Source organism: Penicillium antarcticum, assembly GCF_028974205.1.
Source record: "Penicillium antarcticum strain IBT 31339 chromosome Unknown utg000010l_segment0_segment0, whole genome shotgun sequence".
NCBI classification, from domain to species: domain Eukaryota; kingdom Fungi; phylum Ascomycota; class Eurotiomycetes; order Eurotiales; family Aspergillaceae; genus Penicillium; species Penicillium antarcticum.
The window spans coordinates 396060-410969 of record NW_026695308.1 but is presented as its reverse complement, the minus strand read 5'-3'; the positions used below and the strand labels follow the sequence as shown (position 1 = coordinate 410969).

The 14910-nt window shown below is 48.3% G+C and overlaps 3 protein-coding genes across 3 annotated transcripts; all 3 read right to left on the bottom strand.

Moving 5' to 3' along the window:
- Nucleotides 1–7756: 7756 nt before the first annotated feature.
- N7508_011121 (uncharacterized protein) lies at nt 7757–8667 on the bottom strand (the record flags this gene model as incomplete). Its single annotated transcript, XM_058469181.1, has 3 exons — nt 7757–8194; nt 8437–8508; nt 8566–8667. 3 exons carry the CDS (start codon nt 8665–8667, stop codon nt 7757–7759), a joined length of 612 nt encoding a protein of 203 aa, XP_058314159.1.
- A 576-nt stretch (nt 8668–9243) lies between these two features.
- Nucleotides 9244–9705, bottom strand: N7508_011120 (uncharacterized protein; the record flags this gene model as incomplete). The annotated part of the gene is made up of 1 exon (XM_058469180.1): nt 9244–9705. The coding sequence occupies one exon, from the start codon at nt 9703–9705 to the stop codon at nt 9244–9246; it is 462 nt and encodes a 153-aa protein (XP_058314158.1).
- Nucleotides 9706–11401: 1696 nt separating this feature from the next.
- N7508_011119 (ankyrin repeat domain-containing protein) lies at nt 11402–12358 on the bottom strand (the record flags this gene model as incomplete). Its single annotated transcript, XM_058469179.1, has 1 exon — nt 11402–12358. One exon carries the CDS (start codon nt 12356–12358, stop codon nt 11402–11404), a length of 957 nt encoding a protein of 318 aa, XP_058314157.1.
- Between the last annotated feature and the right edge of the window lie 2552 nt (nt 12359–14910).

The following is a 14910-nucleotide window of genomic DNA, read 5'->3' as shown; positions in this document are numbered from 1 at the left end:
ATAACGTCACAAGGTTCTGTCGCGAGGGACGGATGAAGCTTTGCAGGAAATGCCAGAAGCCGGGGCATATCCAGTCACACTGTTCCAACATGTTCAAATGCGGCCACTGCGCTGGCGGGCACCCGACCTGGGAGTGCCCGTCGACAAAGGGGCAAGCGATACCAGTCAAATGCGCCAACTGTGGCGAAGGACATCGGCCGACAAGCCGCGAATGTCCGGTGAAGATGGCGGCAATGAATGAGGCCAAGCAAGCGTTGGCTGAATGCCCTACATACCACCGCATTCCCCTACACTTCCGGACTGTGACAAGCTCCGAGAAGGTGACGACCTCGAGTAGCTCCAACACGACCAGAGAGGGGATGGAGGCGTCGATGCATGCCTCTGAGAGTCAAGAAGAAGAGGATCCCTCGGTGAGCCTTTCAGGAGCTGTGATCGATTTAGACGCAACACCAGCGGTAATCGAGACGCCAGTGGAGGAGCTCACTGAGGTCACGCAACCCAGAAAAGGCCCGGGTCGCCCAAAAGGCTCCAGGACTAAAGCAAAGGCCCCCAAACCACCGGTGATACCACTGGCGTGCCAGCGGTCGACGAGGTTCCAGGTTGCCTCCCAGAAAGCGACGCAGGAAGAAGCCAACTCCAAAAGACGACGCACAGGGGAGCCGGAAGATGTCATGGATGAGCAACCAGATGACAATGACTGGTTTAACATCCAACTCAACCCAGCTGACTTTCCCCAAACCAACTCCCAGCAAGATAGCCATGAACAAAGACTTTCTCAATTCATCACCGAAGTAACCACTGTCAACGATCCAGGCAGCACTCCAGAACCTGCCAGCGAGGAGCTGGACCCAGAGAGCCCCGAGTACCGCAAGCTCGTTGTCTTGAAATACAGACAACGACAGGTGGTACCGACTGAATCCTCTCCTCCAGCCTTTGGAACTGATGCACCGACGATCGAAGACACGAGCGACGAAGTATGGCACGAAGCTAGCGAGCGAAGCGATGACGAACAACGCCACCAATGAAGCCTTTCGAAATTCTTCAATATAACGTACACAAGGCATGGCCAGTAATGGCTACGTTTCTCAGAGATGAGAAGGTTCTAGCAGCGGACGTTATTGCGGTGCAAGAGCCATGGAAGAACCAACTACAACACACAAGCCACCAACCTGCAACTGCATCGTTCCAATTGTTGTACCCGACAAAAGGTGTAAGACAGGAGCAGAACCAGGAATCAGATCCTCCCCCACCAGGAGTGTGTCTCTTTGTATCCAAAAAGCTTGACCCAAGCACTTGGTCATGCCAACTCATTTCACAGGACTATCAGCTACTGAAGCTCAGGAAGACCTACCGAGACAGCGACTGGACAGACCTCTTCATACACAACATATACAACAGACCAGGCAGCGACACACTAGAACGACTGAGGTGTGAACTAGCAAGACGGCCGCATGGAGAACACGTGGTGTTAGGGGACATGAATGCGCACCACTCGTTGTGGGGAGGTGTAGGAACAAAAGCGGACACAGAGGCCGAAAAACTTCTCGAAATCACCAACGAATGGGGGCTTGAACTGGCGAATGAGGAAGGAAAACCTACCTGGACTCGCAATGATCAAACATCAGTGATCGATCTTACCTTTGTCTCCTCAAGCCTGGTTGACAGGCTTATCCAATGCGAGAGGGCAGACGACGTCGAGCACTCCTCGGACCATTTCCCGATCAGGACGGCACTTGACATCAAAAAACTGGTCCAGAAGATTGAGGAAAATGTGCAAGTGAAGGATTTGTCCCAGGCAGACACACAACAAATAGAGGCCCAATACCAAGAACTACTGGAAAGCGTACAATCATCAATTGAAGACTCAACCCCGTGGGCGAAACCATCGACCTGGTCAAATTCCGATTTCGATGATGAGTGCAAGGCGGCAGTGAAGGAGGTTCGTCGTCTCCGACGCCGACACACAAAAACGCAGGATCCCTTCGATTGGATGTGCTATTCCATAGCGCGCAACCGAAAAGCACGTCTGATCAAAAAGAAACTGTCACGAGCACACCGACGCCGAGTCCAGCAGGTCATTGAGGACGGGCCGCAAGGCATGTGGCGGCTAGCGAAATGGGCGCGAAACCGAGATGGAGCCTACGAAAAGGGCATCACGCCCTCGCTGAAGATACAAGATTCCCAATCACCAGGGACTTTGGCGGAAACAATCGAGCAGAAAGCAGAGGCCTTCCGGACTGCCTTCTTCCCACAACCGCCCCCAGCTGACCTCTCTGACACGGAATCATTTCAATACCCGCAGCCGATCGAATTCCCACCAATTACGGCTCAAGAGATACAGGAAGCAGTGAAGGGAGCGAAAGCAGGGAAAGCGCCAGGAGAAGACGGCATTCCGAACTCTCTGTGGCACAAACTTATCGAGATACCAGTCATCCTGGACGCGCTTGTCCAACTGTTCAACGCCTGCATACGCACTGGATACAACCCATCGCACTTCCAGCGCTCAATCACAGTTGTCCTCAGGAAACAGGGCAAAAGTGACTATCAGCTTGCCAAATCATACAGACCGGTTGCACTGCTAAACACGCTCGGAAAATTCTTGGAATCGATAGTTGCGCGAAGGATCAGCTACGCAGTAGAGTCGGAGGGACTACGCCCTCGAACTCACCTGGGTGGTCGACGCGGTATATCCACAGATCATGCTATTCACATCATCATTGACCGCATCAAAACTGCATGGGGAAAAGGCAAGCCAGTGGTGTCCCTGTTGATGTTAGATGTCTCTGGGGCGTATGACAATGTTTCCCATGCTCGCCTCCTCCATAACCTCAGAAAACGACGCCTGGGGCACTTCGTTCCCTGGGTCAAGGCGTTTTTGTCCAACCGCAGCACAAGAATCCGCATGCCTGAAGGCATATCCGGTATAATCCCAACACCTACAGGCATCCCGCAAGGGTCGCCGATATCACCAATCCTTTACTTGATCTACAATGCAGACCTCATTGAGAACTGCGGGACAGGAATTATTAGCAGTGGTTGGGTAGACGATGTCTGTTTTATGGCCAAAGGGGACAGTGAACGCGAGACCATTGAGAAGCTCAAGACTGCATGTCGCAAAGCCGACCAGTGGGCTGAGAAACATGCATCAGTCTTCGACCCCAAAAAGTACGCCCTCATACACTTCGTCAATACCAAAGAAGTCGACCCACAATACCTCCCACTACGTCTACAAGAACACACTGTGCGAGCCACGGAGACAGCCGAGAGATATCTGGGATATTGGTTAGATCCGAGCCTGGAATTTCATCATCACCGGGAGAAAGCCGTGGCAAAGGCTAGCATCTCTCTCAAAGCGTTACGAAGCTTAGCAGGATCGACGTGGGGAGCCTCGTTGTATGCCATGCGCAGGATTTATCAAGCAGTAATCATACCGCAGATGCTCTTTGGCGTCTCCGCATGGTATCAGCCTATGCACGTTAGCAAAACCAAGGCCCAATCAATCTGTCGGCCCTTTGCGGCCATCCAAAAACAAGCAGCGTGTCTCATCAGTGGAGCTTTCAGAACCACAGCGGCGGAGGCACTGAACGCAGAGCTGTACCTACCACCCATCTCGATCCACATGAATCGACTGGTGAAAGAAACGGCTCTTCGACTACGAACAGGACCGAAGCTTGGTATACCACCAACAATGGTGCGACGCCGAGCGGCACACGAGAGAGTCTGGGCTGGATGGACACCAATGGAGGCGCAGACCTGGAAGATGGGCGGATGCCTCACGGCTCTCCCGGGAACTTTGGCAGGAATCTGGGAGAACCGAAAAGCATTCGTCCTGGCACCATGGCAAGCGCCGCCGGGGGTGATCATTCAAGACAGAGAGGCAGCAGTAGCATTTCATGAACAGATCGTGGTGAAGGCATCAAAGGAGCGACCCTTGATAATTTATACCGATGGAAGTGGAATTGAAGGAAGAGTGGGGGCAGCGATGGTGATCGACCTCGAAGACCATGTCGCCCACAGCCAGATGAGCGACGATAGCACAACGACCGTGTATGCCGCAGAGCTACGCGCGATCGAGATGGCACTGGAGTCAGTTGTGAACAGTACAGAGCCCTGGGTCGCGCAAGCAAAGAATGGACTGGTCATCTTTGTCGACAGCCAGGCTGCGCTAAAAGCGCTCCGCCGACCTCGCATGCCCTCAGGTCAAGTATACCTGGTAGGATGCCTGGACCTCATCCGTCGACTAGCGGAGAAAGGAATCACAACCGAACTCAGGTGGATCCCAGCGCACCAAGGAGTGCTGGGCAACGAGATCGTAGACCAGCACGCAAAAGACGCGGCCCAAAAACCCGACGATCCACAAGACCCTCTCAATCGATACATTCGCCTCGCGGCAGCGACAAAGCGTCGATTCCGCCAAGAGGCGAGGATCGAGTGGGAGAGAGCATGGGCATCAGAGAAGACCGGTCGTCCGACCAGAAGGCTGATCGAGACACCGAACAAGAAAACACTGGAATACTGGTCGGGTTTACGCAAAGCAACTGCCTCCATCCTGATGCAATTGCGGACCGGGCGCATCGGACTGAATGCGTATCTGGCTCACATCAATCGGCGCGAGACCGCACGATGCGATTGCGACTTGGGCAACCAGACTGTGACACACGTCCTACTTGAGTGCCCGTTGCATCAAGAAGAGCGCGATGAGATGCGCAATGCCCTGCCTGAGCAGGGCATCACGCTTTGTCACGAGGAATTGTTGACGCGCCTCGAGGCGCGCACAATGGTGGCAGAGTTCATGATCAGAACCAATCTCCTGGGTCAGTTCCAGGGGCTGGATCCAATAGCTCTCGGAACAGAGAAACAATGATCCCTATGGACAGTGTGACGGAAGGAGATGAATATTGCCCGCTAGGAGTGCGGTGCCAGGTCCACTGTACTCCCTTGAATCGAACGTGCACACAAGCGTCTGCTGGCAGCGGAAGAGGAGGTGGAGAAAGGGGAGAGCTGGGGTCAGAGGTGGACCAGGGGTCCCAACGAAAGCGGTGAGGACCAGGAACGTTCATTTTCATGCGGGCCAAGTGGCTGTGGTTGAACACTTGCAGCCCGCTTTCTTTTTGTCTTAGTTTATTCTACATTCGATATGGTCAGAGAAATGCTCAAACGATGAGCCTCTCTCTATCATGTACAGGGCTGGATACCCATTTTTAGCTGTCGGCAGGCTCGATAGCACTCCCGCATAGCAGCATTTACATAGAGCAAGCTACATCGGGCAAATGAATTCATCATCATCATCATCATCATCACCCCGGTGAACTCGACATAAAGTTGCTCGATCTTGCCCGTGTATGACACCACAACTTGCACATAGTCTGATTTCGCTTTTTCGGCGGATTTGCTAAATCGGAAGACCTATATTTGGTTACCAGGAGTCCTTAAAAGTGTGGAGTCGTACCCTGCAGCAGTGGAAGTCCCACTCAAATGGCTCATGTACGTGTTCATACTGCTCTTGCTCCCGGAGGTATCTGAAAAGCCTGCAAGCATCGACATCCCTCACGTAGATTTCAATGTTTTCTGTAACCTCCGCAATACCCGGCAGTAAAAACTTATGAACAGGGGCCCCAGACAATATTGCGTCGGTGGCCCGAAGGATATCGTGTAAAAGACCGACCCGACCAAACCACTGGCTCAGGTCTTTTCTAAAGACGCTCAAAAGATGGTTCTGTTCGTTCTGGGATTGATTGTACGCTTTTTTCGAGCAGTATTCAAGGAATTGAACGTCCTGGATTGACAAGTGAAATGATACACTTTCCCAGACCGGCCCTGCAAAAAGAAGCTGGCCAAAACTGGCTCCCTGACGCGGCGGGGCTGGCATTTTTCTCGACAGTTTCAACACGGACTACCAAACAAAGAGCGGATTTTGAGGTAAGCTGGCAGTAACCATTATCTCTCCGAGAGAAGCACACGCTGTAGCTTCACAACAGCTTAAAAGCGTTTGTCCCCACCTCCCTTTTTTCTTTTTCTAGATAGCTACTATGTAAGGTCATGCTTTACGCTATTCGGGAGTACACTAGTCATTGTATTTTGCCACATTGAGGTAATTTATTCCAGTCGCACTTAGGTGATTCTTTCCAACGCTTAGATATAAGGGAAATGTATTTTCTGGCCGACACATTCGGAGTGAGCCCGCTGAAGACACCATTCCCGTGTAGTATTCGACTCACATACGTGTTTCTCAGGTGACACTGACTCGGGTTAATCCTCTGTCAATGTCATGTGGACATCTGCTATCGCAACACAATCTCTGTACTAGGTTTAGTGAGGTCAGGGTACAGCCAAATCTCCGGTTTTTCTTTCTTTTCTTTCCTATTCGAACCAACTAACTACAGTCGAACTTAAATCCCGGACCCTTTATGTACCTTGCTTAGTCCCTAGAATTTATATCTACAAGAGCAGTGAAAAGGCTCCTGTCACGATAAAGTACATTTCAGCTGTAGAATAGATGTGAGGAATTTCTTCACCAACAGCCAGAGTGAACTTCCTTCATCGCCGGCGTCTCCAAGATGTGGTTAGTTCCCTGAAGGACTACCTTCTTAGCCGGCACGGAATGAATTTATCAATTAAGCGTATCTAATGTGTCTCCCTAAGACGGCCCCGATACTTCTCAAAGCTATCTTCAGAAACCAAAGCTTTGTAAATGCACAAGAGAAGTGAATTTTAGAAAAGATGGTGGATGGTAGAAACTGACTGAGTGCTTGGGCTATGGCGCACTTAGAGTAGCACGTATTGTCTCGGAATCAATCTTATTTGGCATTTGATAACAATCACGGCATTATTGGCCAAAGTGTATGAGCTTCATACGCCTTAGACCACCTAGCGTTCGATGAAAACAACCTGTAGTCAATATAGCGGAGAAACTCAATCTCTGCTATATGAATTTGGTCTGCAGGGATTTCAGACATTTGTGCCCATGCCTTGTTGCTATAAGGTACGTCATCAACAACTTACGTGAATTAGCATTGTGAGTATTATGAAATCGGCCAAGCTGCGCGGATACACGTGTAGTAACCTGTCCGCTTGGCTACCGTCCATCTCACATTTATTGCCGAGCATTGAAACAACGGTAAGAATGATAAATTCAGTTTCGCCCTACCACACTCCCTGAACGTGATGCCTTGAGTTTATTAATGAAATTTAGGGCTAGCAACTTGCTGCTACCCGTGTAGCTGACAAGGCACGAGACACCCATTCTGCAAATTGGATGTAGTCTCATACTTGTTTCACTCGCGGATGCTTAGTACGTGCAAGGGTATACATATGTACCGCAACCATATTCTTGTTCCTTAATACCTCCTACTCTCCTCTAGAAGAGTCTTGTAAAATGGGCGACGTAAAGATTAACAGAATAATTAGAAACCCTTCCCATCTCAACAAGCTGCTTGCATACTCACCTTTACTAAGACGAAGGAACCATTTCTCGTACGGTCCTAACGGCTCCTTCATCAGAATAGTCTGGTGCATCCTCCTTACGCCCAGCATATATGCACCCCCACCGATCATTCTCAAACTTCTCAATCACCTCCCCCATACCGCCATCCGGATCCTGAATCTTCCGACTAACAACAGCCCTCACCCTCTCAAGCTCCCAAGGCCCCTTCTTCAAAAACGCCTTACATTTATACAAAACCAACATCATCAAACCCCAGCCCACCCGGATCAAGCCGGATCCGTACACTCCGATGGATCCTCTCATTTGTATCAACTAAGAATCTCGAAGTTGTTTTCCCAATCTCAGGGTAATACGCCGATACCGCCCCGGCGTCCGAGTCGTCTTACCAGCGAGATGATAGAATCCCGTATCAGGCTGAACAATCTCACCTAGACCCCAGGGTCTAACGGGCTTGTGTTCATCGTAAACACATTTATCAGCCCACTGTTCAGAGTTAGATGATCCATTGGCACCAGAGCCGTGCAGGTGATCAAAGAAGTAGCGCACAGTCTGCTCGAAGATTTTATCGATTGTGTCGTCATGGAATGCTATGCCAATCGATGTTAGTTGATGCATCATCCAGGCCATAGCGACGTTTGCAAGTTCTTGGTCTGGAAGACCGCCGCCGGCATTGGAGTAGTGTGCGCTGCAGAGCCACACTTGGCGGAGATAGGTGAGGACGCCAGACTGCTGGGGCGAAGGATGTGCGGTCTTCGTCTAGAGCTAGGGCTTGGAAGGCGTATTCGGTTGCGTTTGAAAGGCGTGTGTCGTAGAATTGGCATGTATAATTTGGTAAGTATCCTGGATCATGGGATTGGGGATAGTAGGGTACTTATTCTTTTGCAGAGCGGGGAATGTGCAATCGTTTTTCTAGGTTTGTATTGGGGATACCTGGAGTGTCAAAAAAAGGTTGGACATGGAGCCATAGTGCAAGGAATGCCTAAGCTTCCTACAGTGTCCCAGACCGCAATACCGCGTATCTTAATTCGGTATTCATCGGGATTATAGACTCTTGTCAATCCAGACTATAATTATAATCAGCATCCTCTGTTTCCAAATACTAGATTTTGTTAGGATAATACCTCTTCCAAGCGACGTCTGTACTCCTTCCCACTGTTGGGTCGACGAGGCTTGTTTGGAAATGGAATTGTAGGGAATTTCTCCTTATAGTCCGGATCTTCCATATTTTCCGCGTCTTTGAAGATAGGGTATATCATTTCCATGCCATCGGAATTGAGTAGGCCCACCGCATCGATCAGCGACTAGACACAAATTTTAGATTAAACAGCGTCAAATCACCAAATATTCCTCACATACAGCTACACCTCTCGCAGTAAATACACTACGCGAAAAAACCCCAATAAAATAATCTCATCATAGGGCTGTTGACGATATTGCCGATATACCGATATTGACGATACGATATCGGCTGCCTTTGAATTTGTCGATGACGATTGCCGGTACGATATCGGCTGCCTTTGAATTTGTCGATGACGATTGCCGGTACGATATCGGCGGGCCTCAAATTTGACGATATCGCAACTCACGATATCGTCATATCGTATCGGCATCGGCACATTTTTCCTTTAGAATTATCCAGAGAGCGAACGGGCTTTCGTCGAACAGCAGTTTTATTTGACAATTTGTGAGTGCAAAACCGGAAGATCGCCATGGCATAATTTAATTAAATTCCTTGACCGCTACCACTTATATCCATCGCGAATCAACATCAGCATTCTTATGGTATCACCTTTCAAAGGCTATCTGCGGATGCCTAGCACATCCCTCGCTGTACTGAAGACTCTCTCAACAGCAACTTCAGAAGCAGGAGACGCTAGATAGTCCCTCGCTGCTGCTGCCATCCGCGGATACTCGCCCTTGTGCATCTTCCACCAATTACAGAGCCAGTTCTGGCCGGTGGTATCTGCGACGCTGATCGGAGGGGTGTCGAAGTACTTACCAATATCTGAGAGCGGTGGATCTCGCGCCTGCAACTTCTTCAGCATTCTAGACTCCACATCACTATGCTTCAGGGAAGACGACTGTGATTCAGCGGCATCAGGCTCCGGGCTACTAGCCGCGTATACCTGATGGAGATTGGTGCGGATAGTGTCCAGAATCATTGTCCCTGCATCGCCATCTTGAAGTTCCCGTAAGACCATTTCACCTTTGACGCGGGGATCCAAGACGAGGGCAGTGTAGTAGGTGTCGCAGTCATCCATAATGGAGTAGTACTTTTCGTATTTCTTCATCCCTTCTTTCACAGCAGCTATGATATCTCGATCAAGTTTTGCGAAGTCACCATTTCCCTCCCTCACGTCATCAAGCAATTCGTGTAGCTCATAGTAAATCGAGACCGTGAGGGTGATTTGTGGATTGCGTTTCGAAATGAACAAAGTAAGCTCATTGAACTTGTGAAGTACTGTGTGAATCTGTTCCAGCCGTGACCAACCTTGGAGAGTAAACCGCGGGAGCTCTTCCTGAAGGTTTAGAAGGTTGAATTGCCAATGTTTGCTACATCTGTGGAGTACTCACTTAATCCATTTTCACCTCGTAGACAATCGGCGCCTATTGGCGTCTAGTCCCAGCTAGTGGATCCGATCTTGAACTTCTTGCTTTGGTTGACACACCTTCTTGCTTATAAAGTTGTAGGCCCTGATATGACCGTGCCTAGAGCTAAACCCTTGCTTGTAGCTACATGTATTTCCTGAATATGAGTGAAGGAAGCACCGACAAAAAATAGGCAGCATAAGCATTCCGTTCATTATATCTAGTTGTGATTAATGAAGCTACCAGGTTGAGCAATAGACCGGTACCAGTCAATAGGTGTCGTGTCGCTTACCGTCCTAGAGATTAATGCCTGAATCTGTTTCGACGTGATATTCACTACCATCACTGTCACCTACTCCTAGGAAAAAAGAGAGATGATGTTGAACACATGGAAGATTCGAAATTCCGGCCATGGCATATATTTCTGAACAATACTCCCAGGTTCGGCTGCTAAATATTTGAGACAATTTGCCAGGAGCGCGTCCCTACGGTGTCTTCATGTCGCTGTCTCTACACGTTTTACACAAGATCCATCGCGAATATTTAGACCTAGTATGCTACAAAAAAGGAGGCATATGGATTTGCTTGTAGGTCTCGGACCTACGTAGGCATGATACCGGTCTGTGATCTCCAACGCTGACTATGAGCACGTCATTGGAACTTTCAAAAGGCTACCGCATCTCAGGGTTGGATGTAAAATTGATGGTTTTGCTTTCTAGGCATAAAGTTTTGGGTAAAAAGATATGCTGATGTGCCACATGTATCCGTGATATGGTTCCACCCGAAATTAGTTGAGCAGCCTTCAATTTGTCGCGTCTAAATTCGGCCCCATACCTTCGCCTTCCTCAGAACAAGGCTGAATCCTGCATACTCATATGAGTATCTGCAAAAAAAATTATTTGATAGGCTTAGGGCATACACTATGCTCCATGATGAATCCGATCCTTACAAGGCTGTTTCCTGCCAGTAGTGTTCATTGGTCCCAAGGAACAGGGTTTGGTCGTAGATACACAGGTGGCGCAGGAGCATGAGTTCACGAAAATTTCGGCATGCAGTATTCTCTTGCCGTACTTCAACCCTCGCAGAGTCAATGCGGTTGGGCTGTTAGGAGCCTGGAATCACATAATTGATCGAATACGGGGCTCAATAGACTGACGTACAAAATTAGTATCAGCGGTAACAAGTCGAAATATAGTATTCCACAGCTCAGACACCATACTATGATATTATAGTACTTTTGGAAAGTGTTTGAATAGTCCGACGACGGCGGCATCGGGATGTGAATTGGAGGCTATGAGGGTTCTGCAGTTTATGATGGATGAACATTAATGGGCCATTATCTTCCAATTTTAATCTCCTTCAAATTTATTAATGAGTTAAAACTGTTCTTTCACGCTCAACGCCAGGGACAAAGGCTGCGAGCCACTCATTTCTTCGAATTCCTTCGGCATCAGCCCCATACTCGAGAAGAAGTTCTACCATTTCTTTGTCGCTATTCAATATGGCCCACGCAAGAGCTGTTTGACCATTACCGTCGGTTTCGTTAGGGCGCGCTCCACTCTGAAGAAGCACTTCAGCCACGGACTTATCACGATGGATGACGGCCCATATGAGTGGGGCCCGGCGGTCCAGTTGTGTATGTTCGGTATCAGCGCCTTGGCTGAGCAGCAAACGGACCATATCCACGTTACCCATCATCACAGCCCAAACAAGCGGTGAGCGCTCTTCTCTATCTCCACTCGAATAAACAGAAATCTTTGTATTATATGAGATCAGGAGCCGTGCAGTTGCAATATCGTCCGAAACAACGGCCCAGGCGAGAGGCCGATGGCCCTGGCCATCAGGTTGCTCCACATCGCATCCTTGTTCTAGCAATGCTGCCACCGAGCCGAGACAGCCCGACATGATGGCCAAAATCAGTAGGGTGAGGCCATGCCGAACAATCTGGTTTGGGTCTGCTCCTCTGTTCAGCAGCATGCGTGCTAGATTTGGCTGTTGGCGCTTGATCGTCCAGAAGAGAACGCTTTCACCGTGAGCGTTTAGCACGTTGGCATCTGCGCCTGCGTCCAACAATAGTCGCATAACTTCTTCGTTTTGACATCGAACAGCAATTATCAAGGGAGTATCACCTCGTCGGTTCTCTGGCGCATTCAGCAATGTCTTGTGCTGCGAATTCGTCGTAAGGAACCGGATTAATCTTTTGTAGTTCTTCATAGCCGCGTAGTGCAGGGCCGTCATATGGTGAGCGTCTTTAACTCGGATATCGACATATTCCGACTTTATAAGGAACTCCACCGACGAGCTTTCAGGTTCACGGGTGATCATTTGGAGAAGTTTGCATCCACGAAGTAGCGGCATTATAATACTCCGCACGTGTTTATCGGTGGCACCCATCACCTGAAGATCCCTAACCGAGAGCTTTTCTGCTATGAGGAGCCAGACCTCGACCGGAATTCGGTTTAACGGACTGCCAGATTTGATTACCATTTTTCTAGAAGCCAGTGGCCCAGAACGGGCTTATAGCACCTGGGCCTGCCCTTTTATACCACATATGAATGTGAGCGATGACGACATGTCGGCTCATTTGTCCTTCGCTTCGTGATATTGTCAACATCGCTTTACAATATAGCGATATTAGATTTATGACCCTCCAAGTCCCTTGCCATTCTTTCTGGAAACATCGAACATTGCCCGGAAGATTGTTGATCTCAATACCAAGTATAACTGGTAGCTGCATAACGTCAAGTCCGACGAGATATATGCAGAGTATGGCCTCCTTTAATCACTAATTGTGGGGCACATGTATAAAGGCTTTATCAGAATATTACGGAACTATCTCTCATAAGCTGAAACTTTACTCTTTGTTATCCTTTGTCCTTTGTTTGTCAATGACAAATCTCAAAGGTTTTTCCTACCGGGATATCGGTTTCTCGGTGCAGCGCACCTCCTACTCGCCTATTTGAATTCATTCACATCATTCACTTCTAAGAAAGAACTCAATATAAACCTTTTTCCTGCCAAAGCAGACAACAACGACCGTAGTGGTAGTTAAGAGAATGAAAGAAGCGATGAATGTGGTTTTTGTCGTCGCATGAGAGCATAGTATTGACCGTATATGCTAATCAATCCCAAGGTGTCCTGAACAAAGAGTCCAACCTACGTGTTGATTGAAATGAGCGCCTCTCTAGTGGCTTTTAGATAACTAGAAACACACTAGTTGCAAGCTGAAGACCGCCGCCTCTGTTAGAAACAATGGCCAACCCTTGTGGGGCTGACTCTATTTGAAGGACATGCCATGGCAGCTAGGAGGAAATGTTGTGAGTTTAGAACGTAAATTCCTCAGTCTTGTCAAAACTAGAGACCAAGTTACATAAGAGAACAACAAAATGACCCAAGAACGCTATTGCAGTGTGGGTGGCCTCTTCCTATGGAAGCTCCGTGCCTCAAGAGCAGCGCGGTAATGCCGATTGCATCTAAGCCATGGATAATCTCAGGGAAGCTCGAGGCTTCTTTAAGAATTAAACTGTGGTTATTCTGTAGCTATTTTCACATACACCCATTCAATCTGCAACTGGTTCCATAGGAATCTATAATATCATCCTGCGTCAGGTAAGGCCTTTTTGCCCCGGCTCATTGAAAAAGCCGGCATAGTAAGGGAATATCTTTTAGAAGAATGGATGCTGTCACTGTGACCCGAATATCAACATAATTACAAAACAGTATCGGATGCACCTTTGACCAAGTAATCATTAATAGACAAGGGCACCGAAATAGACAATTTTCGCTACGTAGTGATCAGCTGGGAATAAAATGAATCGTCTATTATGGCCACAACCGGGGATATCCGTGAGTCGCACATACATTACTCTAACATGTAGACATACTGTACGAATTGTGATCATTTCCAGGCTCATGCTCAGATTAGTACGAAGTACGTTTTTGGCGTTTGTCACCTTCCAACTTACTAAGGAGCACCATCGTAGACTTCTAGAGAGTGCCGGTTCCGTCTAACGCACATGATCGCTAAGCCCTATGTTACATATTACAATGTCTGATAAAGCACTTTTTGGACTCATCATCAGTTTAACTGGCTTGTTAGGGGACGCCGACTATACTATTTCGAGAAATCAAGCTTGGTTTGACGAAAGTTTCTTCTGATCAATATTGAACTAAGTGTTTTACTTAGTGCTGTGTTAGGTCACATCTCCGGTTGGGTTCCTGAATCGAAAATCTTTCTCGAAGCGGCATCTGCTATCTTCTTTCATCTTGCAATAGTTGAGATGATCGGTGTCGCCATCCCGGCTGGATTTCTGTATCAATCCCCGGGATCCTTCTATATAGTCGGCAAAGCTATGTTGGTTTTGATTTACCCTCTGCTCAAGGTGATCTGGTTGCGTGTTTTATACCCGTCAGCGACATCATGGTTTATCATGCTTGACCAAAAGACTGGGACTCTCTCCGGAAGGCTTTCTTAAGACTATCACAATGAAATAGCTATCCGCCTCCATGTATCCAGTTCCAACAGGTGCTAACAGCCATGAACAAATTTACTATACCGCTCGTGACTACGGCAGGCTGTCTGTCTCTCATAGAAAGCCAAATACTGTAGATAACAGGATAACTCAAAGCCAAGCACATATGCTTTCCTTCAACTCAGTAGTACTGTACCCAACGCCAAAAGAAGAGACGAGAATTCAAACCTTCAAGGCGATAAAGCATATACTATTGGTGTTCGAGTAGAAGTTATACATTGTCATAATCCCGTTCATTGCTGCAGTGTATAACGATAAACGACTATGATGCTGTAGTTGTCCATAACCTCTGACTGAGTTTGACTGTTACGAAAAGCCCGGACTACCTCGAACAACGGTCCATTT